Raw genomic sequence first — 19,581 nt, 5'->3', positions numbered from 1 at the left:
TTCACACCAGGCAAATGCTGGGGCTGTACCTTAATTAAGGCCACGGCCGCTTCCTTCCAACTCCTAGGCCTTTCCTATCCCATCGTCGCCATAAGACCTATCTGTGTCGGTGCGACGTAAAGCCCCTAGCAAAAAAAAAAAAAAAAAAATTTCTAATCACTAGATTGTGTGCCAAAAGCCTGCATTCTATTCCAGATCTCTGCAGTGATCATAATGGAGTGAGAGCATATGACACTGTTGTGATTCGTCCTTTAGATGGGAACGTTAAGACTTGAGCAGATCCCTTGGCGTTATTTGAGAGGAGTAGGCTATGTGCTGGCAACAGGTTTCACCCTCTTCCTACACAATAATCATCATCCCACACCCAGATGCACAGTTTGCCCATGGTCTTCAAATGGAACATGTCCTTGGACACTCCCGTTATTAAGAACTCGCGTTACAGTCTTGAAGTTGGCCTGATATATACTTCATTAGTTGATAAGTTCTATCATACATATACATTTAATCATATCAAATCAGTATCAGTCAGTATCTGCCCAGGTGGCACATTCCCTGTGAGTTGTTTACCTAGTCTATTCTTAAAATACTGTAGTTCTTAAAGAACTCTTGAAATTGATCAAACATTTCCTTTGATGAATTGTTTCAGTCCCTAATTCCCCTTTCTATAAAAAAAGCCATAGTTCCAGTTCTTTGCTCATATCATTTTATATAGGCCTACAGGGATATTACAAATGATTTGAGCGATCCCAAGGCTCTACATTAATTTTATTATTTGACATATTGTCGCAAGGCTTTGTGCACACATAGAAAAACTCAGTTCTTTTTGACATTTACAAATGTTCGATATGTGCCCCTTTAGTGATTCTGCAGACATCAAGCCTATAATCAAGTTCATCCCACACTCGGCGCCGCATGTCCCTATCAATGGATTTGAAAGCACAGTTGATGCGAGCTCGCAGTTATGGCAGGTTTGTTGGCAGAGGAGGTGTAAACACGGAGTCTTTCACGTAACCCTACACAAAGAAATCGCATGGGGATAGGTCAAGAGAGCGTGGGGGGCCATGACATGGATTGCTGATCATCAGCTCCACCATGACCGATCCATCGTTTTAGCAATCTCTTGTTTAAGAATTGACGAACATCATCATGGAAGTGGAGTGGAGCACTATCCTGTTGGAAGATGAAGTCCGCGCTGCCCTCCAGTTGTGGCATGAGCCAATTTTCCAGCATGTCCAGATACGCGTGTCCTGTGACGGATTTTTGTAGAAGAAAAAGGGGTCGTACACTTTAAACCGTGAGATTGCTCAAAACGCATTCACTTTCGGTGAATTTTGAATGTGCTGCACGATAGCGCGAGGATTCTCTACCCTCCAGATTCTCACATTGTGTCTATTCACTGCACCATTAACAAAAAATGATGCTTAATCATTGAAGACAAGTTTTGTACTAAACTCATTCTCTTCCATACACCGTTGCAACCGCGCCGAAAATTCAAGGCATTTGACTTTGTCATCGGGAGTCAGGGCTTGTAGCAATTATAAGCGGTAAGACTTCTGCTTTAGTAGTTTCCGTAAGATTTTCTAAACGGTTGGTTGTGGTATGTTCAGCTCTCTGCTTGCTCTCTCCGTCGACTTCTGTGGGTTACGCGTGAAACTTGCCTGCACGCAACCAACTGTTTCTTCAGTCACTGCAGGCCGACCCATTGATTTCTCCTTAGGGAGGCATCCTTAAGCTTTAAATTGCACATACCATCGCCAAATGGTTAGCAGTTGGTGGATCTTTGTGGTACTTCGTCCTGAAGTGTCGTTGCACTGTTATGACAGACTGCTGTGAGCGCATTTCAAGCACAACAAACGCTTTCTCGGTTCCTGTCGCCATCTTGTCTCACTACACACTGCTGCTGCGCTCTTGTGGCAGAAATCTGAAGTCCGACTTTAGCAGACCAAAACTTTGAGTTTTTCTACATGACTTAGTTTCTTGACCATATGTCAATTCATGGAGCTACAGTGAATTGTAATACCCTGTATGTGTGTGTGTGTATATATATATATATATTTTTTTTTTTTTTAATTCTGTGGTGTCCTGAAGACATTTCATTTTAATATTTAATAATAATGTTATGGTTTTATGTCCCACTAATCACATTTTAATGGTTTTTGGAGATGCCACTATCATTTATCCATAGTCCCAGGTCCATGGCTACTACAATAAATCAAGTTTAGATGTTGACGATGATGATGATGATGATGATGATAAATAGAAATTTCCTGTGTATGCCTATGAGTGGACTGTTCAAGAGCGTGTGAAGAGAGACAGATGTGGAAGATCGGTAGAAAGGAATTATTATAGGCTTATCATTTTTGAAAAAATGTGGTAATTGTGGAGAAATCTCAACTCATCCCATGCTGCCAAAATCATGGAAAGAATTTAAGAGAAATAAGTGAAAGAAAATGTCTAAATTCAACCAGTAGAAGAAATTTTTTTTTGCTAGGGGCTTTACGTCGCACCGACACAGATAGGTCTTATGGCGACGATGGGATAGGAAAGGCCTTGGAGTTGGAAGGAAGCGGCCGTGGCCTTAATTAAGGTACAGCCCCAGCATTTGCCTGGTGTGAAAATGGGAAACCACGGAAAACCATTTTCAGGGCTGTCGATAGTGGGATTCGAACCTACTATCTCCCGGATGCAAGCTCACAGCCACGCGCCTCTACGCGCACAGCCAACTCGCCCAGTAGTAGAACTGCCATATCAGAGAGGATGATAAATCAATGAACTAATTTTCATTGAAATAAAATGCAGAAAGAAGAATCAGTATTGTTGCAAGGATATGATAACATTCTTATAAGGAAGAATTCTGATAAGTGTCTCAAGAGCAAAAGTTTGGGGAAGTTTGGTCCTCATAGACATTCAAAAAGAAAGAAAGTTGTAGGTGCAGTGTTTAAAATGTTGCAGTTGTCATGATGTGAGCAAAACATGTTTGTAGGACTTGGACTGAGGTAAGAAAGTGCACTGTCACCTGTACTACTTACAACATTGTATTGAATGATCTTAAAAGGGCATTGAGAGCATCATTGGAAGTTGAATGATTGAACTGTAACCCTCGTTGCAGCAAAAGAATTCTGGTCACAGATAGTGCATGGAAAGAATGAACTGGCACTGCTCATGTCTCCAAGTAGCCTACGTAGTGGTCTCCACGGTATGCACTAGCCTCAAATACAATGAGAAGAAGACTTCCACCTAAGTGTAATGGGTAAGAGCCAGCTCTGTGGTCCACAGATAGCAGGCCTGCCTTTTACCTGCAGGCTCAGAGTTAGATTCCTAGCCTTGTCAGCGTTTTTACCCCAATCTCAGGGTGGTTCAAGTTCCATTCGGCTTACATTAGTCTTCTTCTCATTGTATTTGTGTATAATATCAATACAGAAATTAAACTTATAGATTACGATGCACTAGCCATGTGTCTTGGTGGGTGTGCTATTTACCAACTGATGAGCCCAACATAGCACGCTAGGGCGAAACGCTGGCAACCGGGAATGAGTTAGCTGCAAAATTTATAATGTCCAATAACGGACCATTTATATTGGTATTACATTTATATTTGCTGATATTGTGATTTGGAGATAGATTGAGGGAGAGCAACAGCTTGGTACAGGATAAATTGGAGAAATTGATGAACGGTCTGGTTCTTGGAGAAGGAGTAAAAGGTAAAATTAAATAAATAAAAAAAACATAATGAAATAAAATGGAATGAAGTCTGATGTTGCAGGAAATAATAAGTAGGAAATTAAGTCTTAAATTCAGGAGATGAATATTGTTACTTGGGTATTAGAATAGCTAACAGTGGTGGAAATAAGGACAACATTAAATGCAGGCTAGCACAAGCAAGGAAAGCCTTTCGTAAAACATGCTCACCACAGACAGTTGTACCTAGAAAGATGATTTTTAAGATTTCTGCATGGAACATTGTATTGTATAGAGGTGCAGCATGGACTATAACTGGTGTGGAAAGGGAGAATGGAAGCTTTTAAAATCTGATTTTAAGTTGCCTGAAGGTAAGGTGGGTAGATTGGATTACAGATGAAGAGATACTGAATTGAGTTGGTGAGAGGAATTATTTGGCAAAATTTGACCATAAGAAGAAATTTATAGGTCACATCTGGAGACATCAGAGACTTGTTCACTTTTTAAGGGAATTGTAGCAGGTAGTGGCCTAGGTGGTAGTGAGCCTGCCTCTTACCTGGAGGCCCCAAATTGGATTCCTAGCCAGGTCAGGGATTTTTACCTGAATCTGAGAGCAGTTAAGTTCAACTCAGCCTATGTGGGAACAGTTGAAGAGTTATCTAGTCTAGATAACAAAGAATGAGAGAAGATATGTTATGCTGACCATGCATCACCTTGTAATCTGCAGGCTTTCAGGCTGAGCAGTGGTCACTTGGTAGGCCAAGGCCCATCAGGCTATAGTACCATGGGGTTCATTGGTTTGTATGTTTTGTTTGTACTAGGTAAAAATTGCAGGGTATTAGTTGCACAAATCTAAGACATCAGTTAGTTTTCAATGGAAGTGTAGTGGATAAGAGCCAGCCCTGTGGTCTACAGAAAGCAAACTTGCCTCACCTGCAGGCTCTGAGTTAGATTCCTGGCCATGTCAGGGATTTTTACCTCAATCTCAGGGTGGTTCAAATTCCGCTCATCTTACGTGAGAACAATTAAGTTGTGTGATGTAATATAGCTGCCTTGGTCTAGATAGCTGAAAATATTTGTTGTGCTGGCCACAACATCGCCTCAATCTGCAGGCCTCGTGCTGAACAGTGGTCACTTGGTAGGCCAAGGCCCATCAAGACTGTAGTGTCATGGGGTTAGTTTGAATGTTTGTACAGGTTAAGAATGGTAGGCCTATGGGTAGACCAGGAAAGAATATTTCTGAACAGGTTAGGGTAGATGTAGGATGTAGCAGTTACTTAAAAATAAACAGGTTAGCACACAATAGGATGGCATGGAGATCTGCATCAAATAGATCTACGGGCTGTTGATCCAAACATGAAAACTTTAAATCATTACCAAGTGAGAATTAGTATGACAGAAAGCAAGACAGGAAGGAGTGTTTTCTATTAGGTATGATATTTACTGTGGAACAACGGTACACCAATAAATACTATATTAGATTATTGTTATATATTAAAAAAATTGATGAAAACGAAAGTCAGTCAGTACGGCCATTCTATCCGGTCGATTTCCTTCTTTTTTTAAAACTGAAAGGTATTCATGCACAGATTTGTCATCAGGCACTATAAATCACTTAACTTTCGCTTTCCTCAAATTATTTGATTTTTCAATTTTTTTGTCTCTTTGAAGCTATCATATCTTTGGCTCTAATTGAGGTTCGGAGTTCGTTTTGACCTAAGAACACTCAGTGGATTAAGATCTTTCATTTCAGCTCTTAACTATTCAAATTGGTTGATTCTGAGGAAAGTTATGACTGCACATTCAATTTGACGTCCCATTTCTTCAACTTTTTCTTTTCATTGAAGCAATTAAATCTTTCGTTCTAATTGAGGTACGCAGTTCGTTTTGGTCTAAAAACACTCAGTGGATCAAGCGCTTTCTTTTGAGGTAATAACTACTTAAATTGCTAGATTCTGAGAAAAGTTATGAGTACATTTGTCTCCATGACGAAGATCTTTCAAGGACTTTCCAACAATTCAGCGCGTAGTGTTGTTCCAAGGAACGTTTAATTCAATTTCTTTGTGTGATGTATTTTCAAGTGTTTTGTTGACATAATATTACATTCTATTACTGCAGCAGATCATGTGCTTTATTTCATTAACTCGAAACTTTGCAAATACATCTATGCGGATAGTAACCAACGTCATACTTTGTACATTGCGGGCGGAGCCAGCGGGAAACTGCTTGTTGTTGCTGCTGTGTAATATTAGAATTATTATTATTTACGATGAGGCCTGCTAGGGACTACATGCCAATTTCAATACATCCTTCCTTGTTGTTTCTTCTTCAGTTTTCCATTATTCCTTCATTGCACAATGCTTTATTCTTTTCTCTTCAGATCATGTTGAAATGGGTTTCCTTTTCATTCTTCCATTCTTAAAACCTTTAGACCCCCTGTGGGTGGGGGACACAGATGAAGAATACACCCATGGTATCCCCTGCCTGTCGTAAGAGGTGACTGAAAGGGGCCCCAGGGGCTCTCAACTAGGGAGCATGGTTAGGCGACCACGGGGCCCTTGGCTGAGTCCTGTCATTGCTTCCACTTACTTGTGCCAGGCTCCGTACTTTCATATATCCTGTCTGACCTCCCTTGGTCAGCTCTTCTTCTTTTCCGACCCCGACAGTATTAGAGCATTCGAGGCCTAGGGAGTCTTTCATTTTCACGCCCTTCGTGGCCCTTGCCTATCTTCATCCGTTACTTCATTTTTTGAAGTGACTGATCTTTTCTTTTTTCTCTCTGTCTACCCCCTGTGGGTGGGGGATGCAGACAAAGAATACACCCACGGTATCCTCTGCCTGTCGTAAGAGGCTACTAAAAGGGGAGACCAAGGGATGATTGTATTAGAACCATGAAACTACTTGTGATTAGTACCATTACGCGGGGAACACCATGGGTCGCCTTTATTTGAGAGTAGTACCACTATGTTAGGTACAAAATAGGTTTACTTTACAAAGGAAATTAAATTTCCTCTGTAAGGGGAAAATCGTCAATACGGAATGATTCTAATATCTTGTAACACAATAAGTTTGTGATTAGTAGCAGCAGAGAGTGGTTCATTGTGGGTTTGCGTTGCCTGTGATTAGTACCCTTATATGAGGAACACCACGGGAATACCGGCGCCCGTGATTAGTACACCTAGGTGAGGAACACCGTGGGTTTGCGTTGTCCGTGAGTGGCGCAATCCTGTGAGAAATGCCATAGGTCTGCATTACCTGTGCGACGTACAATACTTGTGAGTAGTACCATAATGTGTGGAACACCATGAGTCTACGCTACTTTTGATTAGTACCGCAACATGACAGATACCATGGTTCTACTTTACTAGTGATAAGTACCATTATGAGGGGCCGTTGACCTGGATTTTGGACCTCTTTAGACGACAAGCATCCTTGATTCAGGATTGTACTTTAGAAGCAGTCCCTTGGTCAGCAATACTATTGTTTATAATAGTTACTGGGTCAGATCCACTGATTGTTTTAAATTCATATCCATCGATTCATTCATCACATTTTAAAAATTGTGGTCAGTAGATGATTTTGAACTTTTAAATTGTCATTACATTTTACACCTTTAGGGGCTGATGACCTAGATGTTAAGCCCCTTTAAACAAGAAGCATCATCATAATCATCATAACCTTTAAACATCTCTTTCCATAGTTTCCTCCTATGTTGTATGTTGGGTATTCAGCCCGAAGGCTGGTTTGATCTTCTCCAGCTCCGCCAACAGCTGTCATAAATAGCCTAGGCGTCACTGAAGAGGCATACTAGGGGAATGAGGAGTGAGGTAGTTTCCCCGTTGCTTTCCTCACCGAGTCAGCAGTTGCTATTACATATCAGTCTGCCAAGCCCACTGAAATGCATGCACCAATCGACCCTATGAGTGATAGTTTCACACCATTCATAACAGGGACTGGCTACATAAGGAATGGTATTACTAGCATCACTCATACCTCAGTCACTTTCATATTGTCAAAGCCAAGGATGAGACTGAGACAGGTCAATGAAAGTAACAAATTTGATATAGCCCATACCAGAAGACTTAGTGCACTGTAAACACTACATCTCGCCAGCAAAGGCATAGTTTCCTCCTATTTTATTTTATTTATTTCTAAATCTTTCCTGACTTCTTGTATCCAGCTTGTTGACAAATTTTTCTCCTGAAGGTACTTGAATCTGTTTTGTCAATCTGTTATCATGCATTCTATAGATATGTCTTCTTTTTCTTATTGTGTCCGTTACATTTTCTATGTTCTGGTATATTTATGTCCTTATTACTTTTTAATTTCCATTGTTCTGTTGTTTTCATTATACCTAAAATATTTCTCAGTTCTTCTTTCTAGTACTTAGTTTAAATAAACTATAGTTCAAAACTAGGCATTCAGTTGTGTTTAAAGACATTGATTTCACTACTGTGATGTAGTGCCTTATTTTAAGAAAAGCATTTCTTGTAAAAAAAATCTTATTGATGCCACACACTCTTTCCTTCCTGTGTGCTCTGAACTTTCTTCTATAGCAGATTTTTTCTAAACCATTTTCTCAAATTATTTCTCCCAGGTATTTGAATCTTTTAATTTCTCTGTTCAGCCAATATGTCATAAAATTTTTTTGTTTGTAATTAGTGTATTTTTTTTTTTTTTACAGTTTCTCAAACATGTTTTGTTGGCTATTTCTTCCAAGAGATTGATTTGTGTTTTTGCATCCGTCAGGCTCTCTGAAGGTATAGCAAAATCATTTGAAAATACAAGGCAGTTAATTTCAACACCTTTGTTTTTCCTCCCCAAAGTTATCAGCAAAATTTTGCTCTATTAATTTTTCATTCCAAATTCTTAGTTTTCTCTAAAGTAAAGTTGAACAGAATTGGTGACGAGCCATCATCCTGCCATATACCTGTATTTATTGTGATAGGTTTTTATATTTTGCCCATAAATTTTACTTCTGAAACTGTATTTCCTGTGTTAGGTTTGCTAATTTAAATTTCATTCCAAATTCCCATATTGTTTTATCTATCAACAGGAATCAAAGGCCCTTTTGAAATCCACAAATGTCACTACTATGTCCCTGGAGTTCAGTATTCTGTGACGAATTATTGATTTTAAATTAAACATTTGTTCCAAGCAAGATCTACCTTTTTGAAATCCATGCTGATATTCACGTCATTGCTTATTAACATTTTGTCACCTTTTTTATGCAATAAGTACTAAAGGGCCACTTTTCATTCTTCTGGAATCTTATTACTCCAATAAACCCCCACATAACAAGGCACTTATTATTATTATTATTATTATTATTATTTATTTATTTATTTATTTATTTATTTATTTATTTATTTATTTTATCTGACATAACACTGTCTGGCTGGGCTGATTAGTAACTCAGATGGCATAGTGCTGGTCTTAGAGTTCAGGTTGGCAGTTTCACTCCCAGCTCAGTACGGTGTTATTTAAAGGTGCTCAAATATGCCAGCCATGTTTTGATAATTTACTGGTTCATCAGAGAACTCCTGTGGGACAAGATTCAGACTTGTCATTTTAAAAATCTATAGCAATTAAAGGAACATTACATAATCATCAAAATTCATTGATGACATAATCAGGCAGTGAACAGGTACTTTACATAATTATGAAACAATGAGACAGAGGCCCGTCAAGTGGTATAGGCCTATCCATGTCAGACGTGCTGTGTGTGAACCTGTTGCCGGTACATTAAATTTTAGGTAGATTGTCAAAGCCCACAAGGAAGATCTAAACAATATGGCTGGATACAATTGAGCCTGATCCAAAGAGAACTTAAACCCAGCTCGCACGTTTGACAGATTGAAATAGCATTCTGCAGTCTGAAAGAGAGACGTGGACGACGTTTGGAGGAATTATAATATTCAACATGCATAACTGAATGATGCAATCAAGAAAGGAACCAAGTCAAGAAATTGCTTTTTTACTTCAACACTCTTTGATGAATAATTCTAATTTTTTGATATTGTATTTAGTTCTGTGATAGAAATGAAACAAGAGGTAACAGAAAATTGTTGCATGATAATTTATAACATGACTATCGTATGATACTTCACAATCTTAAATTCAAACCCTCATTATTGTAGAAGACTTCCTCAGGAACAGTAGAGATTTTCTTCTAAAGATGCAGAGGAAAGTTCTCTATGAAACGTAAAGAGTTTCACCTTGTTTTCTTGACACGGCGAAAGGACGGACTGTGAAAGCATCAGTGTTAACATTTTTCAGTGTGTTTTACATCATCACGGGAAAATAGATGGGTGGATTTTAATGGTACGTTTTACACTAAAGTAGCTCATGGCAAATTGTTCGGGTACAGTGAAAAATAAGAAATTTCATTGGCAGTCACGTGAAAGTTTAATTTCAAGAGCTGGTAAGTCGCTCTATAGACTGTAGAAAGAGTTGCTATTGAGGTCGTTCTGGCAATGTTTTAAAGGTTTTGTATACCTATCAGTATTATAATATTAATCTGATACTTGCTTTTTTTTTATACAGCAATAATGAAAAAAAAAAAAAAAACTGCAAAGGGTCACAGAAAGCAAGTAAGGGAGTATGTCACGACAAGCTGCCAATTGGGAGAGGCATGTCCACTTCTCTGCGTCAGAATCTGGGGAACTGTGTGACGCGTGGACAAAAATATTGTGCACATGCCAAGTGATTGTCCCATGAGCGATGGGTACCACAGTTTATAAATGAATGAATACATACATACATTATCATTATAGACTGTTATGCCTTTCAGCGTTCAGTCTGCAAGCCTCTGAGAATTTACTAAACGGCGCCACAATCCTCGATTTGCAACTAGTGTTGTGGCCTCGTTTAGTTCTATACCTCTTATCTTTAAATCGTTAGAAACCGAGTCTAACCATCGTTGTCTTGGTCTCCCTCTACTTCTCTTACCCTCCATAAGAGTCCATAATTCTCCTAGGTAACCTATCCTCCATTCGTCTCACATGACCCCACCACCGAAGCTGGTTTATGCGTGCAGCTTCATCCATGGAGTTCATTCCTAAATTAGCCTTTATCTCCTCATTCCGAGTACCCTCCTTCCATTGTTCCCACCTGTTTGTACCACCAATCATTCTTGCTACTTTCATGTCTGTTACTTCTAACTTGTGAATAAGATATCCTGAGTCCACCCAGCTTTCGCTCCGAAAAGCAAAGTTGGTCTGGAAACAGACCGATGTAAAGATAGTTTCGTCTGGGAGCTGACTTCCTTCTTACAGAATACTGCTGATCGCAACTGCGAGCTCACCGCATTAGCTTTACTACACCTTGATTCAATCTCACTTACTATATTACCATCCTGGGAGAACACACAACCTAAATACTTGAAATTATCGACCTGTTCTAGCTTTGTATCACCAATCTGACATTCAATTCTGTTGAATTTCTTACCTACTGACATCAATTTAGTCTTCGAGAGGCTAATTTTCATACCATACTCATTGCACCTATTTTCAAGTTCCAAGATATTAGACTGCAGGCTTTCGGCACAGTCTGCCATTAAGACCAAGTCGTCAGCATAGGCCAAACTGGTTACTACATTTCCACCTAACTGAATCCCTCCCTGCCATTTTATACCTTTCAGCAGATGATCCATGTAAACTGTGAACAGCAAAGGTGAAAGATTACAGCCTTGTCTAACCCCTGTAAGTACCCTGAACCAAGAACTCATTCTACCATCAATTCTCACTGAAGCCAAATTGTCAACATACATGCCTTTGATTGATTTTAATAATCTACCTTTAATTCCATAGTCCCCCAGTATGGCGAACATCTTTTCCCTCGGTACCCTGTCATATGCTTTCTCTAGATCTACGAAACATAAACACAACTGCCTATTCCTCTCGTAGCATTTTTCAATTACCTGGCGCATACTGAAAATCTGATCCTGACAGCCTCTCTGTGGTCTGAAACCACACTGGTTTTCATCCAACTTCCTCTCAACGACTGATCGCACCCTCCCTTCCAAGATGCCAGTGAATACTTTGCCTGGTATACTAGTCAATGAGATACCTCGATAGTTGTTGCAATCCTTCCTGTTTCCTTGCTTGTAGATAGGTGCAATTACTGCTTTTGTCCAATCTGAAGGTACCTTACCAACACTCCACGCTAATTTTACTACTCCATGAAGCCATTTCATCCCTGCCTTCCCACTATACTTCACCATTTCAGTTCTAATTTCATCTATTCCTGCTGCCTTATGACAATGGAGTTTATTTACTATCCTTTCCACTTCCTCAAGCATAATTTCACCAACATCATTTTCCTCCTCCCCATGAGCTTGGCTGTTTGCAACACCACCATGATGATTTCCTTTTACATTGAGAAGATGTTCAAAATATTCCCTCCACCTCTCCAGTGATTCCCTGGGGTCTATTATGAGTTCACCTGAATTACTCAAAACACTGTTCATTTCCTTTTTCCCTCCCTTCCTAAGATTCTTTATTACTGTCCAGAAAGGTTTCCCTGCTGCTTGACCTAGCCTTTCCAGGTTATTACCAAAATCTTCCCATGACTTCTTTTTGGATTCAACAACTATTTGTTTCGCTCTGTTTCTTTCATCTACGTACCAATCCCTGTCTGCCTCGGCCCTTGTTTGGAGCCATTTCTGATAAGCCTTCTTTTTACGTTTACAGGCTGTTCTCACTTCATCATTCCACCAAGATGTTTGCCTTTTCCCATCTTTACACACAGTTGTTCCTAGGCATTCCCTTGCTGTTTCTACTATAGCATCCCTGTATGCCACCCATCCACTTTCTATATCCTGAACCTGCTTACTGTCTACTGTTCGAAACTTCTCACTAATCATATCCATGTACTTCTGTCTAATTTCCTCGTCCTGGAGATTTTCTACCCTGATTCGTTTGCCGACAGATTTCACTTTCTCTACCCTAGGCCTACAGATACTTAGTTCACTACAGATCAGATAGTGGTCTGTATCATCGAAAAATCCGGGAAAAACTCTTACATTCCTAACAGATTTCCTGAATTCAAAGTCTGTTAAGATATAGTCTATTATGGTACCCCTAGCCTCCCATGTGTAGCGGTGAATAGCCTTATGCTTGAAGAATGTATTCGTAACAGCTAAACCCATACTAGCACAGAAGTCCAGCAAACGCTTCCCATTCCCATTAGCTTCCATATCCTCCCCACATTTACCAGTCACCCTTTCGTATCCTTCAGTTCTACTCCCAACTCTCGCATTGAAATCGCCCATTAGCACTATTCTATCCTTGCTGTTGACCCTGACCACGATGTCACTCAATGCTTCATAAAACTTGTCAACTTCATCCTCATCTGCACCCTCACATGGTGAATACACGGACACAATTCTTGTCTTAATTCCTCCCACTGACAAATCTACCCACATCATTTGCTCATTTACGTGCCTAACAGAAACTATGTTGTGTGCAATGGTATTCCTGATAAAGAGCCCTACCCCAGACTCTGCCCTTTACTTTCTAACACCCGTCAAGTACACCTTATAATCTCCTATCTCTTCCTCATTATCTCCCCTTACCCGAATATCACTTACTCCTAGCACATCCAGATGCATCCTCTTTGCTGACTCAGCCAGTTCTACCTTTCTTCCATAAGCCCCATTAATATTGATAGCTCCCCATCAAATTCCATTTCGTTTGCCAAGTTGTTTCCAAGGAGTCCCTCGCCTGTCAAATGGGAGTGGGACTCCATTGCTCCCATAGGTCCGAGGCTTGCTTAAAGTGTTCTGAGCTCGGTAAATTCATGAAGCAGGATGCTGCCCTACTTGCACATAGTCCAAGTGAGGATCTCTTCTCTAACGGGTTATGGACCACCGGTGAATTGTATAGTCCTAGCCGCCTGAGCACAAGGAGGGCCACGACTCAGAATATGTCCGAGATGCCCACTCCCATTCCATAGCAACTGGTATCCCGACTCTCAGGACCACTTACTAGGCCACTCAGCCGTTGCCCATGGTTCACGAACTAGGACATGACTACAGTAACCCACAAACATGAACCATGAATAAATAAATAAAAACTTTAATATGCTTTAGTGTCTCCATTTCTTTTGTACTAAATTTTCCACATTCTTAATCTTGTTTTAAGCACTAGATCTCTGCTATTATATGCACTAAAAGCTGAAAAGTGCATGGACCACTTACAAAGGTATGCATGTATGTGAACTATAAAATCTTAATGGTAGCATATGATTTAGGAATAAATGTCCTAAAATCCGTTCCCTGGTTACTACTCAATTGCTAAAACTAATACATAGTAAGGGCTATAATTATTATACTTACGTGTATCGAACAACCATGATGTTCACTGGAGGCTGCTCCATTCATAGGAGTTGCAAGTTTGCATATGCACATTTGTCATTTTGTAAGACAATATAGGTTCTAGGTACAAACTCAACCCCAGCACAATCTAGTTATACCCTAATAACTTCAGGGGCTAATGGGTTAGGAAAACTTGGTGTATTTTGCAACCATTTGAACATTTTATAGGGGTAATTATACTTATAAAGTAAGTCTGGAACCAGGAGATAAACATGCTTTCCATTACTCATCAAATGCAATATTTTCACTTTGATATCTTTCAAATCTAATGACAGCGTCTATGTAATATTGCATATCTATTCAGTAAATTGTACTGCTTTGGAGAATGATTTCACCTCTTAAATATATGTACAGATACAAATAGAAAAAATTGTATAATTCATTTTGACTCCCTACAATGTATCAGAATGCAGCCACATTGGTAAATAACATCTCAGTACCATACCTTTCACTGTGCATGCATTTGGTTTTTCTTCCTTACACTTATACTTTAATTTGTATTCTGTTCACATTAAGCATTTTTGTTTTATATTTGAAGCGGGTTTTTCTGATTTTTTTCATTGATGTTCGTTTTTCTTAGTCTGAAACGGAATATATTTTTTCTGGGGTTAAATCGACAAGTATGTTTCATTGTATAAAATCAACCTATGTGTTTGGTGTAGGCTAAATGTTTTATTTTGGATATTTGTGTTATCACGTTTTACTGTGAACATGCTGAAAGTGGTTTTCCGGCATTGTTGTACTTTTTCTCATGAGCATGTTGTTTCCAGTTGCACTTTTATTTTGCTTTCTATATTTCTTGTAGGCATACTCATCAATCTATGCAGATTAATTTATGGGTAATATTTGTCATTGGGCTTCACAGGTGGATGATCAAGAAATGTGGTTGACAACGAGTGAAGCTAGCACCCTTGGCTCGGAAGAGGTGGCTGCTAGGTTACGAACAGATCTGCGGACAGGTCTCAGGTGGCGAGAAGCAGAACTGCGAAGACAGTTGGCAGGGTATAACGAATTTATAGTCAAAGATGAGGAACCAACATGGAAGAAGTATATTGAACAGGTATTATATCTTGAAATACTTCATTAATGTTCTGTACTCATTGCATGTAGTGAAAATAAATTTGTTACTTGTGTATAATTTTAAACTGAAAAGTCGGTTTTTAAGTTTCATTACTGTAAAAGTGGCAGGATTTGGTAGAATTTTTATAATCCTATTTTTCTCCTCAATGGTTTGCTTATAATTAAATTACCTTCTAATTTTACTCTATCCAGTCAATGGAAATTTCTCTACAGTCCATATTTGTTATAGAAAGTGTGTACAGTGATAGTCATCAGGAAAATCATTTACAGTGCCATTACAGATTTTAAAAAAATCTTAATGTACCGAACTAGTTCAGTAGCCACTTCTGCGAGCAAATTACCAATTCATTAAATTACAAATTGATTTAACATTTAATAGAAACAATTGTGCACAATTTAGAAAAGAAAAAAAAATGAACAAGCTATGGGGACATGATAACAAAGTGACATCACACTCTTCTCACCAAGGTGGTCACGGTTCAAAGGGTAGCTAATGTATGTGGGGGGTTTTCAAATGAGAAAATAAACTCTGTGGTTTGGATTTCACATAAAACTGAAGACCCTATGACTATAACAATATCAACCATTCTGTAAAACAAGTTTGCTTCCCTCCTCTACCTTGTTTCCTTCAAGATATCCATTTCTCATTGTTGGTAATATTAACAAATTTATTTCTAGATATATTTTCACAGTGGAACTTTGTTACAAGGTATGGGTTGTATTGGTGTTTGCAATGGAAAGACTGACAAGAACTGTTCCACGACAGCCTTGAAGATGGTTTTTCATGGTTTTTCATTTTCTTATCAGGCAGATGCTGAGACTGCACCTTAAATCTACAGCTGTTACTCTCAGTTCCAGCTCATTTTGATCCCATTGTTGCTCTAAATCTCTTAAGTGCTTGAGTGATATGAAATCACTAGCAAAATTGAGGGAGTGGTTTGGATTTCTTCTCTTGTTTGAAGAAAATATACGCTTCTTACTTGGACTCTATTCTTCTTCTTCTTGCGTTCCGGCTTTCTAAGGACCACGTTACAATTTCAATTATTCCTCCTTAGTTGTTCTTTCCTTTTCTTCCAGTATTCTTTCATTGTTTCACTGTGTTTCTTTTTCCTGTCTTCAGTCCACTTTGTGCCTGTTTTCCTTTCCTTCCTCCCTTGGAATCCTTCCATTTGTAAGACTTTCTTCCTAAAAATCTTTCTTTCCAATAATTCTTCTTCTCGTATGTTGTTCCTTTCCAGGTCTTTCTTGACTTCTTGAATCCAGGGTAGTTGATTTCTTTTCCCAAAGGTACTTGAAGATTCACTTAGTCTATTGTCATCCATTCTGTAAATGTGTCCAAGAAATAGCAATCTCCTTTTTCTTATTGTTTCTGATATGTTTTTTACGTTCTGGTAAATTTCATTGTTACTTCTTAATTTCCAAAACTCTGCAATTCTTAGTGGACCTAATATTTTCCTTATAATTCTTCTTTCTAATATTTCTAATTTATCAAGCTTGTAGTTCAGTGCTAGACATTCGCTGGCATAAAGGCATTCTGGTTTCACTACTGTGTTGTAGTGCTTTATTTTAAGTTTTCTTGATAAGCACTTTTTGTTGTAAGTATTCTTAGTTATACCATATGCTCTTTCCAACTTTTGTATCCTCTCCTCTATAGCAGATTTTTCTAAACCATTTTCTTGAATTGTCTCGCCCAAATATTTGAATTTCTTTACCTTTTCTATTTGACCACTATCAGTTACTAAAAACTTTGGGGCACTCTTTATATTCGTCAAAAATTTTGTTTTCTCGTCAGAGATTCTCGAGCCTGTCATATTGGCTGTCTTTTCAAGGAGATTGACTTGCATTGCTGCATCTGTAAGGCTTTCTGAAAGTATGGCAAAGTCATCTGCAAATGCTAGGCAATTTATTGCAACACCTTTGTTCTTCTTCCCCAGCATGAGTGGCAATATTTTAGATTCTCTCAGTTTTTCATTCCAAATTCTTACAATTTTCTCCATGACACAATTGAAAAGGAGTGGAGATAGAGCATCGCCCTGCCTGACACCTGTATTTATTTTGAAAGGTCGAGATACTTCACCCATAAATTTTACTTTTGAGATAGTGTCTGTAATTGTTTCACGAATTAGGTTTGCCAATTTAGTTTTAACTCCAAATTCACGGATTACTTTATCTAGGGTTTCCCTATCAACGGAGTCAAAAGCTTTTTTAAAGTCAATAAATGTTACAACTATGTCTTTGGAGTTTATTAATCTGTGTCGAATTATAGATTTCAGGTTGAAAATCTGTTCGGAGCAAGATCTTCCTTCTCTAAATCCACCTTGATATTCACCCAATTGACTGTCCAGTGTCGATTTTACTCTATTTAGTAGTATTGTTGAGAATATCTTGTAAGCAACTGGCAAGAGAGATATACCTCTGTAGTTGTTGACATCTTGCTTGTTACCCTTCTTGTGTAATGGGTGTATTAGAGCCACTTTCCAATCTTCTGGGATCTTTTCTGTTTCCCAAATTTCTTCAAAGATTATTTGCAGATCTTCTATAATTTTTGGTTCAGCCCATTTTAAAAGTTCAGCTGTTATGGAGTCTTCCCCACTAGCTTTGTTATTTTTAAGATTTTTTTATTGCTTCCTTTATTTCTTCTGCTGTTGGAGGTGAATCAGCTTCTAGATTTTCCTGAATTTCTGAAAATTCTAATTTATGATTTGGCTCAGGGCAGTTCAGCAGGTCTTCGAAGTGTTTTGCCAGAATCTCACAATTCTCGGCATTGTTAAGGGCAATATTACCATTTGCATCTCTGAAGCAAATTCTCCGGGATTGATAACCTTTCAGGTTATTCTTAAAGGTCTGATAGAAATTTCGGGAGTTATTTCTTACAAAATTATTCTCAATTTCTACTAGCTGCGATTTTTCAAAAGATCTTTTAACCTGCCTTATTATTCTTGTTGTTTCCTTTCTTTGTTGTTTAAATAGCTCATAGTGTTCATTCTTTCCGGAACATTTCAATTTTTTCCACTTTTTCGTTCTTTCCATAAGTGCTTCCTCACGTACGTTATTCCACCATACTTTCTTTTTAGTTTTAACTGATCCAAATATTTTCTTCGCTGCACTATTAATCTGTTTAGATAATTTTGGCCATTTGCCATGCTGAGTTATTTTAATTTCTTCCTGAAAGTTTTCTATAGTTGCTTGTGTAATGTTGAGCCTATCTATGTTGTATTTCATTAATTTTCTCGGCCGTCTTCGATTCCTGCGAGGTAGAAGCTTTAGCTTAATTTTAGAGAGGTAATGATCGGAGTCAAACTTCCCACTTCTTAATACTTTAACATTCATCATTTCCTTGATACTTTTTTGAGAAATAGCTACATGGTCCAACTGAAACTCTCCTAACATCGGATTTGGGGACACCCATATTTTAGCCTTTCTTGGAAGTTTCTTAAAGAAGGTCAACATTAATTTTAAGTGAAAGGATTTACAGAGATTAGTCTCATGCCATTTTTGTTTGTTCTTTTGTGTGCCGGATATGCCCCTACTCTTTTGCTGAAAACTTTTTCTTTGCCTATCTGTGCATTAAAATCACCTAGTAGAATAATAACATTTGATTTTGGAATTTTTGACATTTCATCATCTAGAAGACTCCAGAATTCTTCAGTTTTATTTGGGTTCTTGCTATTATCTTCATTTATTGGTGCATGACAGTTAACAAATGTATACTTTTTGTTCTTGCATTTAAGTGTGAGAAGAGATAACCTTTCTGAACTAGATTTGAATTCTATAACATTATCAACTATTGCTTTATGGACATAGAAGGCGGTACCTAGTAGTGGCATTCCTTTCATAATTTTGATTGCTGGTTTACCTTTAAAGATTCTATAATTTTTTGTTTCTGTTACATTCTCATCCATAAACGGTGTCTCTTGAGCTGCTAGGATCTGGATTTCATGTCTATCTAAGAAAATTTCCAATTCTTTCTGTTTGCCGGTTTTTAGCAAGGAATTTACATTAAGAGTGCCTGCAAAGAATTTCCTCTTAAATTTAAGTCTGAAAGGATTCCAAGGATGCTCCGACTCACCCTTATTGCAGATGTTGGGACTCCCCAGAACCCTAGGTCCCGATGCATTGTATAACGCAATGGTGGATTTCTCTTCCGAGCTACCACCTGGGGTAGTGCTTTCATTCAGCGGACTTTCCATTCTGCAATTGAAATTGTACATTGTACAAGGTAGGAAATTAATTCCAGGATAAGATCAGATTGTTAGTCCGAAATGATTTTTTATTCGTGCTTTACTCCACTAGGTTCTTCCGCTCTCTCCACCGTTGGGACATTAAATTCCTCATCCGCCTTCAAGACCGTTGACCAGGTTTCACCTGTAACCCTAGGCAGGGGCCCTTACAGGGTGCTACCATCCGGAGCCAGATGGACCCAGGTTTTTTTACGAGGTTGTTAC

At 38.6% G+C, this 19,581-nt stretch overlaps 1 protein-coding gene across 1 annotated transcript in view; it reads left to right on the top strand.

Moving 5' to 3' along the window:
* The window catches only part of SPoCk (secretory pathway calcium atpase), a 288,883-nt gene that overhangs the window by 7,778 nt on the left and 261,524 nt on the right, over positions 1 to 19,581 (top strand). Inside the window, exon 2 of the mRNA XM_067135304.2 lies at positions 14,922 to 15,116. Coding sequence (XP_066991405.1) covers positions 14,922 to 15,116 — 195 coding nt within the window. The remainder of the gene's footprint in view (positions 1 to 14,921; positions 15,117 to 19,581) is intronic.

The sequence above is a fragment of the Anabrus simplex genome, chromosome 1 (assembly GCF_040414725.1).
Source record: "Anabrus simplex isolate iqAnaSimp1 chromosome 1, ASM4041472v1, whole genome shotgun sequence".
Taxonomy (NCBI): Eukaryota; Metazoa; Arthropoda; class Insecta; order Orthoptera; family Tettigoniidae; genus Anabrus; species Anabrus simplex.
Note: the sequence above shows the minus strand (reverse complement) of the source record. Positions and strands in the feature narration are given on the sequence as shown.